The sequence below is a fragment of the Suricata suricatta genome, chromosome 3 (assembly GCF_006229205.1).
Source record: "Suricata suricatta isolate VVHF042 chromosome 3, meerkat_22Aug2017_6uvM2_HiC, whole genome shotgun sequence".
Taxonomy (NCBI): domain Eukaryota; kingdom Metazoa; phylum Chordata; class Mammalia; order Carnivora; family Herpestidae; genus Suricata; species Suricata suricatta.
This window is the reverse complement of record NC_043702.1, coordinates 129,098,102-129,118,427: the sequence shown is the minus strand read 5'-3', so window position 1 is coordinate 129,118,427 and position 20,326 is coordinate 129,098,102. Positions and strand designations below refer to the sequence as shown.

General features: G+C 44.0%; 1 protein-coding gene across 2 annotated transcripts in view; it reads right to left on the bottom strand.

The window, feature by feature from the left end:
• Nucleotides 1-17,061: 17,061 nt before the first annotated feature.
• Nucleotides 17,062-20,326, bottom strand: part of TDRD5 (tudor domain containing 5) — an 82,725-nt gene continuing 79,460 nt past the window's right edge. For both annotated transcript variants that reach the window (XM_029935160.1, XM_029935161.1), the window contains one exon: nucleotides 17,062-17,571. In XM_029935160.1, coding sequence (XP_029791020.1) covers nucleotides 17,327-17,571 — 245 coding nt within the window. In that variant the 3' untranslated portion in view covers nucleotides 17,062-17,326. The remainder of the gene's footprint in view (nucleotides 17,572-20,326) is intronic.

The window sequence follows — 20,326 nt, the reverse complement described above, 5'->3', positions numbered from 1 at the left end:
TTGTTTCCAAAAGACTAAAAAGGGAGATAACAGTAGTTAAATATTCCTTCCATATGACCAATTCTTTTCAGCATGCCCTTCCTAGAAATGGGGGGAGTTTTCATGACCTCTCAGTACTTAAATGCACAGACAGCTGGAGAGGCCAGACGTCAGTGGATAGTTCTCTGAGGAGACTCAAGACACATAGATAAAATGATTGCTTGGAATTTTATTGTTGTCTCTTTATTTTCATACAAAGAGATGTGGAGACAAGACATGGAAAAGAGCTCTATTTTCTGATAAGATCTTTAGATTTTTTTCCTTTTAACAAAGAAGTAACTGGTCCTCTCTACCCCTCTGACCTCCTTTAGGCTTCATTATTCCTCAATGAATTATGAATTACTGCAATAATTTCTTAGCTAATGGCCCTGTTTCCAATCTTGTGTCTTTCAGTCTAGGCTTCATACTTGCTGTCAAAGTGATCTTTATAAAGTGCACTTGAAATCCTTCAATTCATAAAAAAGAATGAAATCTTCTCATTTGAAATGACATGGATAGAGCTAGAGAGTATCATGCTAAGTGAAATAAGTCAGTCAGAGAAAGACAAAAACCATATGATTTCACTCACATGTGAAATTTAAGGGGGAAAAAACCATCATAGGGGAAAAAGAGAGAGAGGCAAACCAAGAAAGAGACTCAACTACAGAGAACGAATGGATGGATACCAGAGGAGCGGGGGTAGAGGGAGGGGTTCAAAGGTAATGGGGATAGGAGGACACTTGTCATGATGAGCATTGTTGTCTGTAAGTGCTGAATCACTAAACTGTACACTTAAAACTAATACTGCCCTCTATGTGAACTGGAATTTAAATCAAAACTAAAAACAAAGATAAATAGAAAGAAATCCTTCAATTGCTCCCTCTTATCTTCAGAAATCCCAACTCCTGTGCATGGTGTGCTCCGCCCATTTTCATTGTGCCTCTGTCTATGTGGGCAGCAGTACTTACCCATCACCTTACCTGCACGCAGTGATTCAGTCATATTGATCTACCCAAAGCCCTTACACACGCTCCGCCCTTGCTCCCCACATCTCTGTGCCTTCGTGCATGTGCTCTCTTTGCTTGGAGCATACCCATCTCCATCTTATTTATCTACACACTTGTCTCTCACTGTGGGTGCAATTAGTTATGAAGCAATGAACTCCTTAAAAAATATCCATAAACCCACAGTTTAAATTCGTATCAAAAGTTCTAAATTTGAGGACGGGCGCGTGTAGTAGAAAGTATCCCAATCATGGGATTGTGCTGCTTCCGGAAGAACATAAGGTGGTTTCCGGGCAGGTATGCATGTTCCCAATTGCGCCATGGCACTCTATGGTTCCGATGCTCTCAAGGTAATTTCTGTGAACGTATACGCTTCTCTGAAAGTATTTTTAAATCAGAAGGAGAAACACAGATTAACCTTTCCACAGATTCCCTAGAAGCAGCAGTGGAAAATGATTCCTATTCGTGCACATCAGTGACAGAGGAGTAGCTGGTACGGCTGCCTCGATAAAAACGCCGAGTCTGGAGCATTACTGAATATCATAATTTTTCTTAGGATGGAAAAACCCAGGGGAGCCAGTGAGGGCTGGGTAATACCAGTAAATTAAAAACCTACATTGAATAGACACTTTGTGTACAGCATATGCTTTTATAATGAGCTATTTATTTTCTGCTCCTACATATCCATCAAAGTGTCATTCTCAAAATTTTAAACACTCAATTCTTAAACAAAAACCAGGGAGCTCACTGCAAAGTTCTATTTAACTCTTCAGCAATGACACCAGCAGGATGTCAAAGCTATTTTCAAAGGCTCTATGAAAACTCGGGATGTTTATAAGGAATGAAGAAAAAAAATAGTGAAATAAATTTGCTAAGTTAGTTTCCAATTGGTTCATGCCCAACAGGACAGTAAACCACAAGCTTGGAGTTTTCTTCTTTCCATTGGCGGGAAAGAAAATCTCATTATACATTTTATAGACTTGTAAAATGTTTGGGCCATGATTAGCTGTGCAAATAGATTAGCTGTTGGGTAGGCTTATTAGAAAATTCTCTAGCTTAATATAAAAGATCATAAAATCAGGGCACCTAGGTGGCTCAGTCAGTTAAGCATCCAACTTCGGCTCAGGTCATAATCTTGCAGCTGTGGGTTCGAGCCCCACATCAGTTTCTGTGCTGACAGTTCAGAGCCTGAATCCTGTTTCAGATTCTGTGTCTCCCTTTCTCTCTGCCCCTCCCTTGTTTGCACTCTGTCTCTCTCTGTCTCAAAAAAATAAGCATTAAAAATTTTTTTAAAAAGATAAAATCATCTTTTCCACCTTTAAGGTTTGGGGTAATTTCCTTTAAACTGACTTTTTTTAACTTTTCTTCTTTTCCCAGCCAACTGGAATGTTATTTCCCAATGCTCTGTGTCTTCCTTTTGTGCTTTTTAAAGTCATCTTTTAAGTGGTTTTGAAATACCTTCCACCCACTAAAACTAGAGACAGGGGTATGACCTTGAAAACCCAGCCTAGGTGGTAACTTCTGGAAAAACTCCCTGGAATACATAGTGCCCCCCAAACCCACGCTGGGGCAAGCCTAGGCAGCCAGGGATCCTTGCGCCTGCTCCCTACGCCACTTATCACACCCTACTGCCTGCCTGCAAGTTCTCTCCACCCTGCCCACCCTCTCACCAACAGTGAAGCCCTTAGAGACAGGAATGGTCTCTCGTCTTTAGCATCTAGCACAACGCCTGGCCCACAGTGGGTCCTTGGCAAGTATTTGTTGACTGAAGGTGAGCATTAGCCGTCCAGAGCATCCAGACATTTATCAACCCTTGGTTTTTGGCATCTCCTGTTACAGTCGATTCCTCAGTTTAAAATGGGTCCTTTGAGTTTGGAAGAGTTGGAGATTTAACAGATCTTGGAAGAAAGCTTTAACAGCCATCTTTCATTTTGTATATGATTTGATTATATGCTTTTTAATAACATGATGAAGAAATGTAACATCTTTTCATAGTTGATACCACGTTGTGTGGCCATATGTGAGTAATTAGAAACAAGGGCACTGCATACTCAATAACATTTGTCTGGGACAGGGGAGGAGTAAGGACTGAAGGTTGACTCCCTTATGATGAGGGTCAGGGGAATGTTGTCTCCTTGCTATCATGCTCGGAATTTCAGTTAATTCTCCTATTACTCTGAAGCCTAAGATCTAAGAAGGACCTATTTGGTCCTAGATATGTAGAGCCTCATTTTCTTTATTCATTCATTGACTCTCCAAATGGCAAGCACTCTGTATCAACTATTGTTGTATCAACTATTACAGTCTTCAGTACTTTTTAAAATTTGGTTTCATCACATTCCCCTGCTAGATAGCCAGGTTTCCTGGGAATTGTTTATAGGGAAGAAGAATGAGGTTTGGAATAAAGTTGTAAGTGGATCTTGTGAGATCCTAGTTTCTGTAGCTTTGGAAATTTTATTAATTAAAATAAAAATAATGGCACTAGACATTCACCCTTGAACATTCTCGATCGTTATGGATACTCCTACTGGCCCGCCCTGAGCAATTTTCTCTTGCAACATGCTCTACCAAACTGGTTGAAAACAGTGTTCTGATTTTGGTGCTCAGAGTGTAATTTTTTCCCCAGTAAAATGGTTTAATTGATTTTAAGGAAAACCTTTTTTCTTTCTTTTTATTTTGCAATTCAGTTCTTATTTACTTCCAGATTCCCACCCCATCGAGGTAATAGGAATGATAAATGCACAGTGCCAAAACAAGTTTAAAATACTTCCTCAGAGAACGTTGTTAGCAAAGAACAGAAACGCATTATATCAAGGCAAGGATGAAGACTGAGGGGCAACCTTCACGTTGTTGAAGCAAGTGCCCAGAGAGCACAGATTCTCTGCCTTTGTACCTACACTGCAAAGAAGGAAAGGCAGGAGCGGGGAGGTTTCGTCAGGGACACGGATTTCCCTAGAAGACACTAGTAGTGACTAAGAGTGATGGGTGGAAGTTTGGACTGGGCAGCTACCTCCTGACTCTAGGACGCGCACGGGGATGGGGCAGGGCCCAGCGCTCTGTGGCCGGTTCTGGGTCACAGTGAGCACCGTTAGAGAGAGTGGAGCTGTAAGGAGTAGGAAAGAGTTACTGGATCCTAATGGCTCATTCCCAGTTTGCTGCGCCGGTTCTGCCTGACGAGATCCCCCAGGTCCAGGCTGCCCTCTGCATCCCCAGGCTGTCCTGGGAGGTGTCCTGAGATCTAGTGGCATCTGGTCATGTTTTTTTTCCAAGAAAGAACAAGTTCTTGCTGCTAGCATATGGTGGATCCCAAGGCCTGGTTTTTTTCACGCCCTGGGAGGCGTTGCACCAGGTCCCTTGCACCAGGGAGCTATTTTCTTTTAGTAAAGGATGAGCTCCCGGAGTAAATTTAATACCATGGAAACAGGAAGTGACACAGCCTGTGTCAAACAGGCCCGCAATAAATTCTCATTGAATTAGAAAATGGCAGAGCCTCTCATGTAGCGACACATACATGCCGGCAGTTCCCCCTAGGATGTAGGGAAAGGCAGAAGAGATATCCATCCTCGCCCAAAGATATCTCTTTCCCCGTCTTCCTCGTTTATGCATTTTAGCCACGTTACTAGGACACTTCCACGACCTGCCCTAGGTTTTCCTAGTTAGCAAACTGCATGTTCAGATAGTCCGTTCTCTGTTCCGTAACTCGGGAGCATAATCGCACAGAAATAAGGTGAGTTGAAAATTTCTACAAAGCTATGGGGGACGCATTTTTACCCCAGTCCTAATGCTCTTTGTGCCTGGGCTGGGGGGCGGGGTGGGGGCGGTGGTGCAAGCCTCTCAGCCTCAGATCTGCTTCTCGGAGCCCATGTGCCCACTCGGGCCCCTCCGCCTCCAGCCACCTTCCTGTTGGCGTCATTGGAGACTGACGCCACCAGCTTCCTGCGCCTGCTGCAATTCATCTCCGCGCCCATGGCACCGGGGTCACAGAGAGGTCAGAGCAGATGCTCTCACTGCTCCTGCATCAGGTTCGCTGGGTTTTCCCCCTGGGGGTTACCGAGCAGGAAACAAAAGGCCTTGGGCGAGATGATAGGACACAGGGGCACTAGGAGGCTGTCTTGTTTTCTCCGGAAAGGGGCTAACGTGGCCAGTCAGGCCCCTTCCCTTTCATTTTACCAGACAGGCAAGAACCGCAGTGTGAGGTCCTTCGGAGTGGGAGTTGTCTTGTTCATCCTCATAGCCTTGGAGTTGTGCAGAGACCCGGCATACAGAAAACAAACGAGTTTTTGTTAAATAGAAGGCAATGCTGACGGCGCCAGGACATGTAACTGCCAGCGGAGAGGCGCGGCCAGCCCTGGGCCTTGACCCAGAATGTCCCGGGGTGAAAGACGGCTGCGTCGGGGATGTGAGTGCACCCCCCTCCCCCATCACCTCTCCAGGCCCCACCCCTCCCAGGTTCTTGAAGTGTTTGTCCGCAGACAGGCTGAAATGGAGGGGACGTAATGCAATGCAAAGGGACACAGGCTTTTGAAATCAGTCATTCAACAAATATTTATCGACAGAAACTTACCACATACCTGTGTGCTCTCGTTTCAGCCTCCCGGGGTACAATAATGAACAAAACAGACAAAAATACCCGCCTTGTGGGAAGTTTGCATCTGGCTGATGGACGTAAACAAAAGAGAATGGAAAGGTACAGCCTCGGTTAGAAGTTAGGTGCTGGGGGTGGGGGGAGTTGGGCAGGGTAGAGGGAGCCCTCAGGAGGGTGGGGATTAAGTAGTCATTTTCAAAATGACCTCTTTGAGAAGATGCCGACACCGGAGGGAGAGCGGCCAAGGCAGAGTCAAAGGTGCCAGCTGCCTGCCGGGCGGGAGGGAGCCGCCAGGGGGCGCCCCGGGAGAGGAGGTCAGAGGGGCGAGGGGCATATCACGCGGGGCCTTGGGGGTGCTGCTGGCCGACTTAGCAAATGAAAGCATGGACTCCCATTTAACTCGAATTTCAGATTCATCATGAATATTTTAAAAGTATAATTATGTCCCAAATATTGCATGAGACATATTTATACTAAAAAAACCTATTCACTGTTTATGACAGCCGGGCATCCTGCATCTTACCTGGAAACACCGCCACCTGAGCGCCACTGTAGGGACTTGAAATAAACCCGCCAGCCCTTGGGGGTCTTGAGCAGAAGAGGGATTCCAATTAGCCAGATGGTTTGAATGGGTCCCTCTGGCTATTTTGTGGAGACCAGATGGAAGAGTATGGAAGGAAGCAGGGAACTCGATGAAGCTGGTGAAGTAACCCAGCCGAAACCCCACAAGTCGGACCAGGTGGTAGGAGTGGGGGCCGGTGGTGGCGAGGGTTGCAGATACATTTTGAACGTCTACCCAATAGGACTTGCCGGCTCACTGGGTGCAGGGTGGGAGAGAAAGAGAAGAGTCTATGAAAACTCTAAGAATTTTGCTCTGTGTAGTCAGAGGCACTTGCAACAACTAGTTTATGGACGGCTCTGTAGATGGCGTGGTTTGGGGTACGGGGGGGGACAAAGACCCTGAGTGCCATTTTGGACCTGTTAGGTTTGAAAGGGCCTTTGGGCATCTCGAGTGTAAAAATCACATAGGAACTTGAGTCTGGAGCTCAGGAGAGAGCTCTGAGCTAGAGATCTAAATGTGGGCATCTTCAGAGTGTAGATGGTAATTAAAGCCAGGAGCCTGAGGAATTCAACAAGTTCCTTAAGGCTGCCCTTCAGCAGTAAGAGGTCAGGGGAAAGAGGAGGAGCCAGAAAAGTGTTGGGAGCCTCCAAGCTTTTGGCCGCCTCAGGCAAGGATATATCGCTCTCCAGGGAGTGAACCAGAAAAACAAGATTTACATCTGGAGGCTAGGAGAGTGCATTTCCTGGTCCAGATTTTGGAGACTGTCCTACTGAGCCAGACGGAAAAAAGGCCAAGGTGATCAAAAAATCAAGCCACATTTTGGATTATTCAGCGCTAAGCTTCCCCTCTCCAGCATTGCAGACACTAGTCTGCGTGCTTCCTTTGGTGCTGTGTCCGGAGTTTCAGTTTCGTTTTACCCCTTTCTCTAATATTCATTTGACTCTGTTACCTGGCAACCAACCTGGTTCAGTTCCCCACCCCAAACCCTATATAAGAGAAAATTGTTTTCTTAATAAAAGAGAGGCTTGATTGGATTCCGTGTGCTGTCTTCACTCTCTGCGCCCCCTTTCCTGCCCTTTCTCTCCCTCCCTCAGGAAAAGAACCCAGGAGGATTCACTGCCCCGAGGGCCAGGGCCGGAGCAGCCCAGGCACCCACAGAAAAGGAGGCTTGGAGGACAGACCAACAAGTAGGAGGGAACCCTAGAGAAGGCGAGGCCCCTGAAGGAGAGAAAACGTGTCACAACCTACTGACAGGCCAGACAAGGGCTGCAGGCTGAGGACCGACTACTGAGCTGGGCAATGCGCAGGTGGCTGGATGCCTTCACGGGAGCACTTCCGGCAGAACGCGCAGCGAGCAGGCCTAGAGGGAACAGGGAAGCGTAATGGAAGACAATACAGAGAGTTCCTGAATCTATAGAACCATAGTTCCTGTGACTTTGGGTAAATGACTTCATCTTCTGAGCTACAAGTGTCTCCTCTTGTAAAAAAAAGAAATAGTAATAAGGATGTTGTGAAATTAAATAAAATATGTAGGGCCGCCTGGGTGGCTCAGTCGGTTAAGCCTCCAACTTCGGCTCAGGGCAGATCTCACATTTGTGGGTTCCAGCCCCGCTTCAGGCTCTGTGCTGACAGCTCAGAGCTTGGAGCCTGCTTCCGGTTCTGTGTCTCCTTCTCTCTCTGCCCCTCCCCATCTCGTGCTCTGTCTCTCTGTATCAATAATAAATAAAACATTAAAAAAATTTTAAATATGTAAAGGGCACAGCATATAATAAGTACTTAATAAATTGAGACTAACATTATTACGACACTGTATTAATTCCTGTCACAGGGTAGTATGATACTTAACCTTTCTGTGCCTCAATTTCCTAATCTGTAAAGTGGAAATAGTAGTACGAACCCCATAGTGTTGTTGTAATGATTAAATGAGATAATCTACAGGCAGCACTGGGAAGCAAACAGCTTCAGTGCTGCTGAGAAGTGAACGGGGTGCAGAACGTACAAAATAATTTCCTGTCTGGGAGAATACTATCCTTGTGGTAATGTGATCTAAACTCATTGACTGCTTTTTGTTCTTTGGGTTTCTTTAGGAAAGAGAGAGAGAGAGAGAGAGAGAGAGAGAGAGAGCGAGCACATGTGCAAGCTGGACAGAGGGAGAGAGAGAGGGAGGGAGGGAGGGAAGAAGTAGGAGAGAGAGGGGAGAGAGGGGAAGAGAGGAGAAGAGAGGAGAGAGGAGGGGAGGGAAGGAGGGAGGGAGAGAGAGAGAGAGAGCGAGCGAGCACATGTGCAAGCTGGACAGAGGGAGAGAGAGAGGGAGGGAGGGAGGGAAGAAGTAGGAGAGAGAGGGGAGAGAGGGGAAGAGAGGAGAAGAGAGGAGAGAGGAGAGGAGGGAGGGAGGGGGAGAGAGAGAGAGAGAGAGAGAGAGAGAGGGAAAATGAATCTTAACCAGGCTCCATGCTCAGTGTGGAAACCAATGCAGGGCTCGATTCCACAACCCTGGGATCATGACCAGAGCAGAAATCAAGAGTCGGATGCTCAACCGTGACGCCCCTCAGCTCACGAACTACTGATGGCGGCTGTCTCTGCTGGTCTGTGATGTGAGAAGCCCTCTGTAAGTGACTGGTATCATAACTGACTCAAGACCGCCCTGGGAGTTAGGCCCACTCTCCACACCAGGGATCGTTGAGAGCAAAGCCACAAGGGTGAACACTTGTTTCCCATCTCCCCCGAGAACCTGGAAAGCAGTCTTATAACACAGGATGCAGAATTCATGCAGGCATTCCTAATCGTTTCTGAGAATCCGAGGAACCTTCCCCCGAAAACATACAAACACACAAAATTTAATGCCTGGAATAAGAAAATCCCTTTAAAGATTCAAAATGTGCCTAAATCATAAGAATTTACTTTTATCCCCTACAACAGAAACTTATAAAGGAGGTAAGAACTTGGAAAGTTCAATATAAAAATGGAAAGGTGGCATTTTTTCTCCTTACACTTTTTTCGTTAGAGCAAGAGAGAATTAGTAGCAATCACGTCTGAATATGAGTAAAGGCCTGTTGTGTTTCCCCACCGCAAAGAATAAAAACAACCATACAGTATTAAAGTCTAAGTTGTGTAAAAAGGCAGCCTCCTGTAAGGCCAAGTTGGAGAAATTTTAAACTCTGGGAAAGAAGATGACCCTATGAAAATTCCTCCAAGACCCTATTTTACTCCCCCCAAATTCACTCATGTCATTTAGCTTGTATTTTCAAGTGAAAAGGCAGATTGGAAGAAGTGAGCTCCAAGTTCCACTTCCAACTCTACAAATCTCCATACAGTGCTGTGAAACAAAGTATGTCTTTTTTCTTTTTGTGAAAAAAGTATTTCAAAGAGTGGATTTGGCTCCTGCTTGGCCACAAAAACGCCTGTCCTAGAGCGCCACCTGGTGGTGAGGAGAAGGCAGGGCCTGGCCTGTAAAGAGACTTCCCTTGACCATTATAATTTTTTTTAATCCAGCGTTGCTATAATATTCCCTTCACCAAATCTATTCTGACGAGCAATTCAAGTGGTGAGATCCTAGGTTTATAATCCTAGGTGAAAACTCTCCCCAGGTTTTCACACACTACCTCTGCTCCATGTTTCCACGGCTGCTCCTGAAAGCTGGGCTGTGTGGAGTCTAGAAGGAAAGTCCTCAGCCAGTGCGCCCTGTGACTACCAGACCGCCCGGACATTCCTAAAGACTCCTCCCAAAGACAGCAGGAAATACAGCTTTGTTCAGGTTTCCTGCCAAGGTAAAACGACCACTGTCTGCTTAACAATAAAAGGAGAGCCCCCCCCAACCCCCACTCCACTGTTGGGCGTGCTGCTTGGACACCCTCCAGGCCCCTTGTGTTCTTGAAAATCTGTTTAGAGGGTAAACCCATGCTGTGTTCTTCCTACGACTAAATAAAATGTCAGTCCGCTGCAGCAGCCTGTCACTAGCGTGGTTCTAACACAGTAGTTCTCCCCTGCTTCCCACGCCGGTCTGTCCCAGCGGCTCACTGGGTCAGGGATGCCGGGTGGACGGTGGGCTCCGCGGGCGAGAGGGCAGCGCCTTTGGGGGATGATGTGATCCAAGCAAGTTTTGAGTGTCCTCTAGGCGACTCCCGTACAAGGCCAGGCCTGCCCACTGGGGCCCTCCGAGCCGGCTCGGGTGCTTGGGAACGCTTAGTCGCAGCATTCTGTCAGTGTGAATCCAGAATTTAACTCTTACTGGCCAACCAATTTGAAGCGAGCGGTAGTTTCCCTGCTCATTTCCTCAGCTGCCTTCGCGATTTTTTTTTAAATCACATTTTCTCACACTACACTGAATTCAAAACAGAAAGCCTCACAACATTAATCTTCAAAGTCAATGTATCCCTTAAAACAATTTGTGGCAGAAATGTCACCACAAAACCAAAGGTGGGGAGATTCTTGGTGAGGAGAGCAGTCTTCAGTTTCTTTTGCTTTCGTCCCTGGAGTCACGAGGTGGCAGGTGCAGTGCCGCCACAGGCCTGCCACACCCTGGTTCCGACTCAGTGGAGCCCCAGGCTGAGGGGCACCAGAAAGGCCACAGAACAGTCTGCGGCCAAACTACTACATTAACCCTGAAGAGCGCTTTAAATGATTTTCCATAACCGAACTGGGGGCTGTGGAGCTGAAGGATGGTGACGTCAGAGGTATCCTTCCAGGAAGAAAGGACGATAAACTAAAAAGAGCCAATTTGATAAATCGAACTTTTCTGGAAGGAGGCCAAGAGCTGCAAATTATCAAAGTTTTTGCCATTTTCTTTCTCTAACCAAACCAGAAAAATAACTCAGTACGGTTTGCACAGAATAACCTAGACAAAATATTTGATCTTTCTACTCTGTTCTCCTACCTGAGCAAGGTGCTCTTTATTCAGTTCTAAATGCAAAGTTTAAATAGGACGTCTACGCGTGTTTGATTAAACTCTCCCCAGTGAAGCCTTCTGTCTCACAGGCATTCAGAACATAGCATTGTGGAAAAAAGGATCAAGATTCTGGTGAACCTTATTTGTACCCCACTCCATCCTGTTTACTCACTCACCCAGTAAAACTTACTGAACATCTACCCCGTGCCAGGAAAGACATGACGGTGGCCTGACCTGTGGTGATGTCAGAAGATTCACAGAAAAACAGGTGGGCAACGGAGACACCTAGCAGGTAGAATTCGACAGGAGGTGACAATGGGTCAGAGGTGGGGGTGAAGGACCAGGGCTGGTCAGGGTGATTCCACTCCTGGATTTTTATCTGAAGCAATGAGTGGGCTGCGAGGAGAGACCGGAGGCGGGGAGGATGCTCTTTCCCACTCCTGCTCAAGATAGCGTAGGGTAGGTGACGGGGTCGTCGACTCCTAGAAATTAGGAAACAATTTTGTATGGATGTGCACTTTCTCGATCCCTCAGGATTTCACATTTTAAGGTTAACAACCCCATAAAAGGTCAGGGATCACTGGCCCATTGCTTAGCGGATTTGGAAATTCTTAGACATTCATGTCAAACAGATGATTCTACCAAGTGCTCAAGAAAATGGTCTTTAATAAGGCTAGGTCTCAAGAGCATTCCATGCTCATGACCCAGTACAAGGACAAAGCAGAACCAGTGAGCATGGATTTCTTTCAATTTAGCCAGAAGACTTGACAAAAATTCCACAGAACTCTAGATTTGGTATCACTGATTGATTTCCACAATGCAGAATGACACTGAAACTGAAAAGATCCTAAGCCAGCCAATGCAGAATGCAGGCTTACTGATAACTACATTCATGTCTGCAACACCTGAGTTGGTTTTTATTGAAAAACTCACCACTTCTCTTAAGTCAGGCTGTTGAGGCAACTTTACTGAGCCTCGTGAATCTGGATAAAGTCCAGGTAACTGGACCAATTCCAAGTAAAAACTACATTAAAGACCAAAGAGTTTTTGTGGAGTTACATTTCTGAATCTAAAAAGTTTAGCAAAGATAAATCTACATCAATGGTAGAAAAGGTTGTTGAAGATCACACTCTACCTGATCATACACGGATGTTCCAGCGCCAAAGCCTAAGGTGTAAAAGGGATGCTGTCACTTAATTAGAGCCAAATGTCCCACCTCCCCCCTCTCAAGTTGCTTAACTATCCAACTCCAGATCAGTATAGGAATGTCATTACTTTTCAAATTCAGAAAAGAAAGGGTAAACTTTAGGCTCTGGCCATGTATGTTCACTTAAATTCCTTCTAAGCAAAGGGGAAGACAGATACCACGGGGAAGAAATAGGGAACAGGGGATACACTTTGCCTAACAGTCAATATCCTAAAAGTACACAGAGTCTTTCTGGCTGACAGGTATTCTCCTATATCTGGGATCAGAAGAAAGTTTCCTAAGAATTACTGAGGGATGACCACATAACAGGACACTTCTGTCAAGGAGTCATTCGGTTCCTACTTACGTCCCATCGAATGACAGATGAAGGATAAGTTTGTCCCAAACCACCTGAATGGAGCTTGAGACTAGAAATCGTCTGCTCCAGACAGAAGACCTGCCCCAGCAAAGGCTCTGAGTGTGGAATCAGGAAATCAGTCCGCAACTGAGAGAGCACTGAAGGACAGCTGCAGGTTGAGACTAAATTGGGATTCAGTGTGTGGAACAGTCTCAGGAGGGACTTTAAGAAACTGGAACGTGGCTTACAAGGGTTTGACATGTTGCTATTAACGAGAGAGAAAACAAGTCTGAAATGTGGCTGTCAGGCGCTTAAGGAGTGGCTCTAGTGTGAATGAATTTCCAACTTCGTGGAATTAAAGTATCTACAACATAGCAAAGGTTTACAAAGGTCACGAATAAAAAGGTCATGCCAGAAATGAAGACAAATATTTTAATCAAGAAAAGTGTCAAATCTCTGCTTCCATAACTATATAAGCAACCTTTGTATTGGAGTCAACTAAGTTCCTTGGGTCACATATTTAAGTGAAATTTTCATTCCTGCAGAATCATGACAATAAAAACTAGTTAAAAAAAAACCTTAGACATTTTTTGACAAAACAGATTCCAACTTCAAAGAGTATAAATCAAACAAAACACTGTTACAATCTCCAAAGAGCAGGCCAATCATACTTCCTTGATCCCCACGACTTCCCATTAGTTCTGTAACAGAAGTTTAGGGAGCAGAGAAAGAGTCAGAAGCTTGGTTTCCTCACCAAATTATTTATCTATTTTGACTAAGAAGTAATAATCACGTAAACATTGTTTCTTATATTTTTTCACAAATTACAAAACATTTTAAAAAGTTTTAACAGAAATATAAAACAGTTTGTAACAGAAAGCTAAAAGTATTTCCTGAAAACTATGCTTATAACCAAGAAAATTTAGCTGTGAATAAATTCTCCAGTCAGTTTTGAAGTGGGCCACTCAGTTTCCTGTGAAAAGTGGCACACAAGTCAGTTGTGATTCCAAATGTTATTAAGACCTTCGCTGAGAAGTTAATTTGTCTACATGCTTAAAAAAAAACAGAATTTAAAGTATTCTGACTTTGGTTCCTACTTATGGTCTTGGCTAATGACACCAAGAACTTGCTGGGTTGACCAGTGACAGAGACAAATGACACCTAACTGTTAGGAAAAGGGCTATGTTCAAAGATATCAACAGACTAAGGTGATGTGAACTTCACTGTCGTCTTGGAAAACATCAAGATCTGAGTGGGCTTTAGGAAATGAAAATTTTTTAATGTCTCAGTCCTGGCTCCTGTAAAATTATGAATAACGTTGTCCATGGCATTATGTATATAAATAAGATGAATTTAATTCTGGAAAGAGATCACAAGTTTGCTAGAAAAGCCTTGCTACACATGTATAAGTATCAATAGGAAGCTTCAAAAAGACTGCTGTCAGATGTGGGTTTCTCATACCCTGCCCCCGACCCTGTTTAGATTCTTCAATCATAGAATCGGCCTACTGTTATGTAAGTAAGCTACCCACATTCAAGAATACAAGATCTTGCAAATCAATCATTCTCCCCTCCAACACCAGGGGTTTGCCCAGCTATCAGAACCACCATCCTAGGGGCATCTGGGTGGCTCAGTCGGTTAAGCATCTGACTTTGGCTCAGGTCACGATGTCACGGTTTGTGGGTTTAAGCCAACATTGGGCTCTGTGCTGACAGCTGGGAGCCTGGAACCTGCTTCGGATTCTGTGTCTCCCCCCCCCCCCCCAGCCCCTTCCCTGATCATGCTTGCTCGCTCTCTCTCTCAAAAATAAACACTAAAAAACAAAGAATCACCATTCTTTTGGACTTATCTACCCAACTTTGTATTCTGGAACCAAATCATTTAAACTACAAAACACAGAGTTGCGATATTTTCCTTTGGAAAAGGCACTGCACCTAGAAGTCAGCAGATAAGTGAATCTGAGGCATGTGCCATAGACAAGTCCGTCTTTCTAGGCTTCAAATTTCTTCATCTAATACCAAGATCTAGATCAAAACCCTACAATTCTAAGTCTCCAGGATAGACAGAGTCTGACAGTAGGCAGAAGCCTCTAGGTAGCCTCATACCTTAACACGGGCAACTGGCACCTCAAATGTGTGCAGGTTAGAGGGCCAGTGCAGGCATGGCTGACTGGGGCTAGGAGGGCCCCTCTTCTGATATCGCATGGTGTGTTTTGAGATGGGAGACAGCTCTCGGCTATGAGCCACTGGTTTTAAAACCTGAACACCCTTTAGTACTACTCCCTCTTCTATCCCTAAGGAGTTTATAACCAGGATTGTTCTTCATGTTCTTCTACTCGCTCCCTCTCACACACCTCAGGCCCCCACATCCCAGTCAACATTTTTTGGGGACCTCCATCACTTCTAATAGATCTTTAACAAGAAAAATATGGGGCGGGAGGTCTGTTCTAAGTATAATAGGTGTCATCCAATCCTTAGACAGTAAAATATAACTAACTGACCCTAAACAACAGAGCATCTACCTCTCTTTTTAACATTTCTTATTGCTATCCCTGCCCACACACATAAATCTATTTACTCATGTATAAATGACCTACTAAATTCTGTTGATACATTGGGCTATTTAAGTTAACTTCAAGCAAAACCTACTTTATGGGATAAACAAATTGGCAGATTGGCCGTCCTAGTCAAAGTCAAGTAGTCAAAATATGTACAAGCCTCTAAGAGGGTCATTCTTCACCCTGCTCACTCAGGATGTTAACTATTAATTTCCAATAGGCTTCTTACAAAGTGTACTGACACTCGTTAGTTAGAGATGCTTCTGTCTAAATAATTATCTTGCCATTTGCAAAAGGATGGAGGATGAAAGAGCCTTAGCGCACGGATTCCATAATCCCTATCAGGTCACCCAGTATTGGCAGAGTCCCTCCCGGGAGCTCAGCACCATGACACAGAGTTACAGTGTAACCGACCAAATGTGTGAATATCGCTTCTACCAGATCCACCTCACCCGAAGCCCAATGACTGTCCATCTGGAGAAGTGAAGTATATTATTCAAACTCGGCTTCTTCTTCTTTAAAGGAAGAATTCTAAGATGTGTAATTCCAAAATGAATTTTCTTCTTTGGAAACAAGCTGTGGATAATTACCTAAACCTACAATGAAAACCAGAACTTTTCCAGTTCGTATCACAGTTGAGTACGATATGATATTTAACTGTTCATTGACCTTCTGTATAACTTTGCAACTTTGCATCTTCTCCAATAAAGATGTCTGATATAAAATTACAAAAGCTCAAATGGGAACTTGTCCCTTCTACTGGGCCAACTATCAGTGATGTTTCCAGATGATGATGATGATGATGATGATGATGATGATGATGATGATTTTGTCAATTAGAATATCATCATTCCTAGAGATATACTGGAATTAAAGGTGAATCTGGATTTTCAACTTTTATTGCATTAAAGATGTTTTCTCTAAGGTTTTTAAACCAAAAGCCATCAGTATTCAGAGCCTTTAGGTTTAACTATGTTTTATGATTCTTAATCCTAAGAAGTTTCAGTCAGTAATAGTCTAAATTTAAACGTACTTTATATTTACTCTCATCTCATTCTCTTCCTCAGTGGACATTTGGCTGATTAAGTAGTTGAGGAGAAGAGAAATCCTGTAAGGAGAGAGGGAAAGGAAGTAGGGGCCAGATATGCCATTACTGCCAAAACATGAGGCCAGGAAGAGCGGCTAGAAAGGTGAAAATCTAGTTATATGTAGCACACCAGTAATTCACAGCACTTTCTCAAATTTTAATTCTAAAAACTGTTTCTGTATTGGATTTTTTTAATTTGGGGAGAAGTCTAGGATTTTACCACAAAGAATTTAAATTAGGATCACTCACGTTCTTTAATTTCACCTTTCGGTCTCTTGTTTGTTCTTGATGTTCATTCTATGAGCTTAACAGAATGTCCTATCGTGCTTCCCACACTCTGACTCCAGGGAGCATCATGTTATACAGACACGTGACACCATCCCTGCCCAGTGACTGTCACACGGGCGTTTCTGGGCACCACCAGGCCAGCACAGAAGGCTCAGTCCGCTAAGTGTAAACAACCAGTCTCTAGAATTTTGTTGGGAGTCTTCAGGAAAACTACCTGTACTGAAAGACAGCTTAATTTTTTTTAATGTGAGAGCTCTTACATGACCAAAGCCTCAGGATATGGATTTCTCACTGAGCCTAGCATTCCGAAGAATGATCAAGAACTGGAGCCCTGGATTATCTCCATGACCCAGAAAATTTCAAATGAGGGGAACAAAAAAAGCAGCCTTACAATTCAGACATCCTTTTTCTGGAGATCAGAATCTGAGAGCATTTTTGTCTGACTAAATATGGATCACAAAACATTAGTTTTTCAGTTTTCATTTATCAGTCATGATATGTAAAAGAAAAATATTTATAGAAACACACACACATGAAACAAAAATTCTTTAAACTACATTAAACTGAGGTGATTAAAACTATACAGAACAAGAAACACTTAAAAAATAAAACATTAAATATCAATACTTCCACAACAAAGTGGACGGTTAGCATAATAAAAGTAACATACAGTCACACAGAAAGACACAGGTATCAACTATCAAAATGCTGTTTTGTCTCAATCTGCCTTATTTTGGCCTTGGGAAGTCGCCGCGCCCTGAAGCACTGCTTACTGGGCTCTCCCACACGTGCTCCCTCACGCCTCCGTCCTTTTCACACTGGGGTACCAATGCAGGAGGCTCCGGGAGGTGGCCAGCCGCGCGGCTGCTCCTAAGGCAGCGGTGGCTGTGCTCCGGGGAACGTAGAGCTTCTGGGAGATCTGGCGCTCGGAAGACAAAATCAAAGACAGCTGGTCCATGGCTCCAGGCCTCTTGTCTTTGAACACTGTAACGGCGTGGCTACTAGAAAACTCATTCTTTAGGCTCTCTGGAGAGCTCGCCACTGAAAAAGAAGGAAAACACAAGTCTTCTCAAGGGGTTCTCACACTCACTGCCTCTCCTCTCCCGTCCTAGCTCTTTATGAACGTGTTACAATCATACTCAGTTATACGGTGAAATCTTCCGTTATGGTCAGAGAAGATGAGCCTCAGAAAGCAGTCAACAAATGGAAAAAAAATGAGGACGGGGAATCACACACTGAGATGAAATAAATCCTTGTCAGAATGAGGGGAGGAAAAGAGAGGCGAACAAATGTACTTATGAGCAGAGAAGGGCAATGTTCTCTCTAGGACGTGATAAAGACAAGTTGGATATGATTCCAACTCCAGGGAGAAGTCCTTAAGCTCCCCTCTTTCCCTCTGGCAATGAGCACAATTGTGTCCCACGGGTGTTTTCTATTGCCCAAGTGACTCCAATTTGAGCCTCTGCCAGTGTAAAAACAAAATTGACCAAGATGTTTGTAAGAAGTTCCAAAACCGGTTATCAGCCATAAAATAAATTCCTTAGGAATTCGTTTTAACGAAGAAGAAAGAACCTTTCAAACAAAAAATTTTTCTGGGAACTCCAACGCCAAATGTTCCGAAGAGCCAAGGAAGGGATGCCAGGCATTCCCCCGCACATACTCCGGGCCAGCGCGACCCTTTAGCGCCTCCCTACCATGACAGAAGGTGCTCTTAGGCCAGCGTGTAAGCAAACATGCTGCCTCCTTCAAGAAAGCTCTGCTTTAGTTTAAAACAAAATCTAGATGAGCTAAACGATGGCCATCCTCACAGGCACTTCACAGACTGGCACTAGTATGATTATATTTTGAAAAGCACCACTCTAGACCTTAAAAACACAGATTTCAGACAATCTAGAGAAAACACAGGCATAAAAATCCAGTACTTTATTTATCTTCATTTTTGGCATCTAACATAGAAGCATGTGGTATATGTTCTGTACCTTTGTGGTGAGTTAAGTTCAAGGAGAATTTGAAAGTAAAACTCTAATCATAAAGCTATAATTAATGCCCACCAGAGGGGAAAAGAACAGTGCACTCTAATAAAACAAGTGGTTTTACACAAAGTTTTGGTGAGCTCAGATTTTAAAAGGAATAAATATATGAAAGCAAGGACACATGACCAAAAGCTTGAAGAGTAGCGAAACTTACGCTTCTGGACATGAGGTTAATTCAAGAGGGATTGAAAAACCAACTTCTGCCTTAAACAACTGGAAAACTGGACAAAATGTATGAAACAACAGGCTTCATATTTATACCCTGAACAGCAAGTATGCAAGACAGTAATCCCCGAGAGGAGCGAGCTCCACAGGGGCCTCAGCTCACTGGGAAGATGATTTCCTGGCTTCGGGGCAAGAAGGGAGAATCCAAAACCTGAGCCTGCAGATCTTACTGGGTTGAAAAGACAGAGTTTGGAATTCATGGAGGTGAAGTTGCCTAGGATTTGTGGGAGGAAAGTACCAGAGAAGAGGCAGCTGGAAATCTGCTGAGAGGTCCCTCTGAGTCAGGCTGATGGTGATCTGGCTCGGGCATGGGAGGAGACCATGAGGCCAAGGAGAAAACCTTCCTGAAAGGAGCAGGCAGAACAATCACTGTAGCTTCTGGGGCAAAGTAGCTCTGGTACAGAGTGTGACAAAATCCTAACATCTGGGACATCAAGTCCTACCTCTACCCTCAGAATGGTACTGCCTAAATAGCAGGGCCGACAGACTAAAGACTTTTTAGGCCAACCTAATGAAACCTAAAAGAAATGCAAAATTAGTAAAACCAATTTCAGGTGATTACACTTCATCTCCCCTACCCCCACCCCAACCAATTAGTGGATGGGTGGGTAGTGAAAGAGAGAGAGATACACACAGGGAAGGAAGGAGAAAAGGAGGAAAGGGGAAGGGAGGGAAGAGAAGAAAATGAGGCCCAGGCAGTAATGTAAAATTCAGTGTCTGCCATACAATAAAAAATTACCAGATATGCAGAGAAGACAGAAAAATAGGACTTGTTATCATAAGGAGAAAAAGCAATGGGCAGAAGCCAACTCAGCAACGACACAGACAACAGAACTGGTGCGCATGCCAGAATCAAAGGAAAGTCTATTAAAATAGCTGTTCTAAGAATACTCCAGGTATACAAGAAGGCAGAGAAAATACGAGTATGATGAGGGGGAAGAAAAAAGAAAAATATTTACAAAGACCCAAACCAAACCACTAGAGATGAAACATATATTTCTGATATGAAAAATATACTGTGTGGGAAAAGAATAACACTGAACAAGAAAAGGGGAGCACACTTAAGAGAGAGTAATAGAAACTATCCAAAGACTAGGGGAAAGTAGTATACCAGTAGCTGTGGAAAAACTGACATGTGTAACGTGTAAAATTGGAGTTAACAAAAGGGGGGGGTGTGACAGAAAAAAATATTTGAAGAATAATGATTGAATTTTTTTCAGATTTAATGGAAACTATAAACTCGGAGATCTAAGAACTCCATGAAATCCATGCAGGAGAAACACAATGAGAACCACACCAAGACACCTTATAATCAGATTGCTGAAAATTAGTGATATGGGAGAAAATCATAAAAGCATTCAGAGAAAATAACACATTACAAAGGAACAAACACAAAAATGACAACAGACCTGGCATCACAGTGACAAGCAGAGTAACACCTTTTAATGCAGTGAAAAATCTACCAACCTATGACTTTATATCCAGAAAAAAACTTAAAAGAAGTGAAATAAAATTAAAGGCTGTGTCTAATGTGAAAG